This window comes from Symphalangus syndactylus, chromosome 3 (genome assembly GCF_028878055.3).
Source record: "Symphalangus syndactylus isolate Jambi chromosome 3, NHGRI_mSymSyn1-v2.1_pri, whole genome shotgun sequence".
NCBI lineage: Eukaryota > Metazoa > Chordata > Mammalia > Primates > Hylobatidae > Symphalangus > Symphalangus syndactylus.
This window is the reverse complement of record NC_072425.2, coordinates 141,239,006-141,244,756: the sequence shown is the minus strand read 5'-3', so window position 1 is coordinate 141,244,756 and position 5,751 is coordinate 141,239,006. Positions and strand designations below refer to the sequence as shown.

At 37.3% G+C, this 5,751-nt stretch overlaps 1 protein-coding gene across 1 annotated transcript; it reads right to left on the bottom strand.

The window, feature by feature from the left end:
• Positions 1 to 3,150: 3,150 nt before the first annotated feature.
• Positions 3,151 to 4,158, bottom strand: LOC129478590 (putative olfactory receptor 8G2). Its single transcript, XM_055270103.1, has one exon. The coding sequence runs from the start codon at positions 4,123 to 4,125 to the stop codon at positions 3,151 to 3,153; it is 975 nt and encodes a 324-aa protein (XP_055126078.1). The 5' UTR covers positions 4,126 to 4,158.
• Positions 4,159 to 5,751: the final 1,593 nt, after the last annotated feature.

The window sequence follows — 5,751 nt, the reverse complement described above, 5'->3', positions numbered from 1 at the left end:
CATGTCCCTACAAAGGACATGAACTCATCATTTTTTATGGCTGCATAGTATTCCATGGTGTATATGTGCCACATTTTCTTAATCCAGTCTATCACTGTTGGACATTTGGGTTGGTTCCAAGTCTTTGCTATTGTGAATAGTGCCACAATTAACATACGTGTGCATGTGTCTTTATAGCAGCATGATTTACAATCCTTTGGGTATATACCCAGTAATGGGATGGCTGGGTCAAATGATATTTCTAGTTCTAGATCCCTGAGGAATCGCCACACCGACTTCCACAATGGTTGAACTAGTTTACAGACCCACCAACAGTGTAAAAGTGTTCCTATTTCTCCACATCCTCTCCAGCACCTGTTGTTTCCTGACTTTTGAATGATGGCCATTCTAACTGGTGTGAGATGGTATCTCATTGTGATTTTGATTTGCATTTCTCTGATGGCCAGTGATGATGAGCATTTTTTCATGTGTCTGTTGGCTGCATAAATGTCTTCTTTTGAGAAGTGTCTGTTCATATCCTTTGCCCACTTTTTGATGGGGTTGTTTTTTTCTTGTAAATTTGTTTGAGTTCACTGTAGATTCTGGATATTAGCTTCATGTCTAAAACACCAAAAGCAATGACAACAAAAGCCAAAATTGACAAATGGGATCTAATTAAACTAAAGAGCTTCTGCATAGCAAAAGAAACCACCATCAGAGTGAACAGGCAACCTACAGAATGGGAGAAAAATTTTGCAACCTACTCATCTGACCACCTATGATTTCTAACAGTACAACTTGAGACTGTGAGCTGTACTATAAGCCAGAAGACAGACCAACTCAAACTTATCTTCCTCTTTATCCAAAGTTAGCATTCGGTGTCTGGCACGTCAAAGGCACTTTAAAATATTTTATGAATGAATGAACGTACAAAGCAGGATGTTGAACTGAATTTTTACAGCAACTACCTCCAGACCTAATAGTCTCAAATCACAAGTGTGGGTAGAACACAGTCACCTTTCCTCTGCTTGAAAACTGCAATGCCAAATTTTATTCATAACTTATTCTCTTCAATTTGTAGAAGAATTACACTAGTGTTGGTGCTGAGAGTTGTAGGTTCCCAGTATTCTGCTATCTCTAATGCTGAGAGGGCAGGGCACAACCCTCCATCTGGTCTCAGAACCACATTTGAAGCTGGTCTGCATCACAGGTCAGCCTCCACAATTATAACTTTTCAGGTTAGGCTTCTCCAGCATCGGGGTAGCAAACATCCTCACCTTTGACAGTTATGATGGTCTGATGGATGTGCTATAAAGCTATGTCCTAGATTTAGATATGAAAACATAGAGACAAATACCCCCATGATTTTAATTTCTCCGAGAAACAAGTTTTTGAGAACAGACACATTTACATTTGGCATTTCCCCAGTAGTATAAGTTTTTCATTCACGTCCATCTATCTTCCACATTGACATAGGTGACATTATTATCATGCAAAACTAATTGTGTTCACTTTCCTGCTTAAAAACTTTTAGCAGTTCCTCACACTAAAATAAGGAGAGATGTCTTATAATGACCAGGGTTGGTTCATGAACTGTTTCTGCCTACTCTTCTATCCTTGTAGCAAGATCGTATTACCCTGAATATGACATCCCTTCTGGGGCTGCACAAGCTTCTGTCATTTCCTTAATGAGACTGCCACCTTTTAATTAGTCTGTATTTTCTATATGAGCTCAAGCCCCAGTGATTCAGTGGTCTATGCAACAGTACTCTTTTCATTAGTCCTCATTTCACTTATTTGCATATATGACACTGTGTTGGACAGAGCACTGGACTCAGAATCATGCCTAAGACAAGAGTTGTAATTGTGGCCAACTTCCCTTACATTATATAAATGATGAAAATCGAGGGAAATAATGTGAGAGGAACTCTGAGAATGAATATCTGATGGCAATGAATAATGGAATACAAGGGAGATAAAAATATATAGGTTTGTCCTATACTTAGGAACTATATAGTGAACATTGAAACTTCTTATATCAGCTGAATAATGCAAAACAGCATCCAAACACTATTGACCTGCCAATAATGAACAGGACAGTTTGAACTGGGGAGAGACACAAGGCAATTATTTAGAATATCATGGAATTCACACTTACAAGATGTTAAATTCTGAGAAGCAGAAAGATAATAACCTGGGGGCCAAGAAGACACTTTTTAAAGAAAATTGATATAAAATGACAACCATTTGTAAATTATAAGGCAAAAGAGTATGAACCACATGGAAACAATGCAACTTAGAAGAATTTACGGCTGTCATGAATTGCCTCATAAACAGCCAAAGCATTACTGACATAAAGGTAAGGCAATGTTGTGTGGGCTGTTTATATACAGAATTGTTGCTATCAAGTATAATATTATCTATAATGTATGTCTATAATAAGACTATAATAATTTTCTGGTTTTGATCTATTTTTCATTGATCAATACAAATTTGGAAGACTGATTATGTTTATTATAGCAACTTAAATAAAAGTAAATTATTCTGGAGCTATCCAGAGGACAGTGATGCAGTCACGTTGGGAACTGGGGAAGCTTGATGTTTGGAAGTGATTTCTCAGGAGTCCTTATACCTATCCACAAGTAGCTGGACCAAGTATCACTTTGAATAGTACCACAAGTCCTTAAGCCAAACTTTCCACTCTCAATGACTTCTTAGGTTTGGGGCCCTGAGCATTCACTCAAAAAATAAGCCTTACTGAAATAATACTACAGCTTCCCCTGAAGGAATACTGTAAATATTAAATAAAATTATCCACTTAAATGTTATGACACAGTGCTTGCTATTTCATCAAATCTGAATGATATATGCCACTACTATCATCTTATTGTGATTATCATTGTTGTGCAGGTTGTTATTTTTATTATTAATGAAATAATAAAAATAGGGCTTCTTTAAACCTCAAGAGTTTTGATTTTATTTTTAGTATTTCTCCACACATACTCATTGGAATATACGTTCAATGGAAGTAGACTGAAGGAACATTTTGGAGATGTGTTACATAAAAGAACATCACTATATTTTGATAAATTTGAACAATAAATCTAACAGATTACACATCTAATCAAACTGAAGGCCTGTTTTGATATGACAACATGACAATAATTGGATTCACGAACATGCTTTGCTGTCCAGATTTTTCTTCAGGGCAAATTTGACATCCTTATTTCTTAGGCTATAGATTAGGGGATTCAGCATGGGCACAACAGTAGTGTAAAACACAGAGGACACTTTCCCCTGGTCCATGGAGCTGACAGATGATGGCTGCAGGTACACGAATGCTGCAGATCCAAAGAAGACAGCAACAGCCGAGATGTGGGAGCTGCAAGTGCTAAAGGCTTTGGACCTGCCCTCAGTGGAGCGAATGTGGAGGATGCTGGCAATGATACAGACGTAAGAAGCAAGAATGGTTAAGGCAGGTGTCAGGATGTTAAATGTACTCAAGACCAGAACCAGTAATTCATTGATGTAGGTGCTGGAGCAGGAGAGCTCCAAGAGAGGGAAGAGATCACAAAAATAATGGTTAATCACATTAGCCTTGCACAAAAAGAGTCTCAACATAAAGCCGGTGTGAATTGTAGATCCAAGGATGCCTAAAATGTAAACTCCCACTGTGAGCCAGAAGCAGAGGTGATAGGACATGATGACATTGTACAGCAAGGGGCTGCAGATGGCCACGTAGCAGTCACACGCCATTACAGCCAACATGTGACACTCTGCAATAGCAAAAATGAGGAAGAAGTAAAGCTGAGTCATGCATTCAGGGTAGGAGATGATGTTCTTCTCTGTCACAAAGTTCACCAGCATTTTGGGGGTAATGACAGTGGAATGGCAGAGATCAATGAAGGACAGACCACTGAGGAAATAGTACATGGGGGTGTGCAGGTCAGAACTGAGCCCAATCAGTGTGATCATGCCCAGGTTGCCCACCACTGTGACCACATAGATTCCTAAGAACAGGAAGAAGAGGGGCAGCTGGAGCTCTGGCTGTTCTGAGAGCCCAGCCAGAATGAACTCAGTCACTGAAGAATGGTTTCCTGCTGACATTTTCCTTTGGTCAGTTTCTACAGAGGAAAGAAAAACCATGGTGTTTGTAGGGATTGAGTTGCTATTCTCCTTTTGGAGGAGGGTATCCCATGCTGAGGATTCATGATGTAGATGACCTTTGGTTTGTATATAATAATTTAACTCTGGGTAAATTATCTAAGTAATACTTTTGTTAATTAAATATTTTATAGCTTAATATCAAATAGTTGCTTTTTATATAAAAATATTTTGGCCATGATTATTATCTTTTAAGTATTTTAACTGCTACTCTTTGGTTTGAACATTCCAATGATTTCAAGTCAACTTTTCTGAGTTGTTTTTCACACACTTAAAAACTTACAAGGGCTAATGAAAATGATGGAAGCTGGCTGAGCTGCCACCGGGAGACAGCACACCTGCATTCAGTACAGTGTCCTTTGTTAACGAGCAGAGAAGTTCTGCCAAGGGTAACAGAGGTGCATTATGGCTACATCTTTAGAGGATTTTAATAATCAGGCAATTTAGGTTTCTATTAAAAATGATCAGATTTTCAATATTATTATTAAAATGAAATGGTATCAACAAGATTCATGGTGCAGATCTACCAGTGGAATTGTCCCACTGCAGCAGTGTTATGGCTCTTGGACCAAATATTACACCTCTGCCTTTGTTGGAGGAAAACAGTGGGAGTAGTGGTTAAATGAAAAATCCTTAATATCAAAGTGCCTGCGTTTATATTCCGATCCTCTCATTTACCAGTTGATAAATGTGGACAAGTAAAATAACATCATCATCTAATTAGCAGATATTTAGCTCTCTGAAAATGACAACAATAATTGTTTTCGTTGTTGTTACACCATCCATCAATTGGAAAATGAGGGATATTTATATACTTCAAAATACAAAAATAGTAATCATGATGTTCGCACATTTTCATTAATCTCTTTCCACTTTGTTTAATTAGAAGTGTGCAAAAGATGGAGTTATAAAATTAGGAAATATAAAATATAAATGTAGCCCATGTTATGCACTAAACAAATGATTTTGTCATCTGATACATTAATGTAAAATTCCAAATAAGTCATACTTGAATTTTAAATAAAGTAGAAACAGAAAATCTAAAATCTTCTATCTCACATCCATGCAAACAGGAATATTGAAATAAATCTTAAATTTAAGCATAAACAATAAACTATTAAACTTTAGGAAAAAACACTAGAGGAAAATTTCAATATAGTGGAGTAATCCAATTAGATTCCTTAGGACATATATGCACACGTGAACTAGCCATATAACATTGATAAATCCTTTTTCATCCTAATTAAAAGCACATCTCCAAAGGTACCGTTAAAAAAGAACAAGATTATGTCCATTGCAGGGACATGGATGTATTATTCTTAGCAAACCGACACAGGAACAGAAAACCAAATACCACATGTTCTCACTGCTAAGTGGGAGCTAAATGATTTGAACACATGACCACTTGGACACATAGAGGGGACAACACACACTAGGGCCTATCAGAGGGTGGAAGGTGGGAGGAGGGAAAAGATCAGGAAAAATAACTCATGGGTACTGGGTTTAATACCTGGGTGATAAAATAATCTGTACAACAAACTCCCCTGACACAGTTTACCTATGTAACAAACCTGCACATATACCTCTAAACTTAAAATAAAAGTTAAA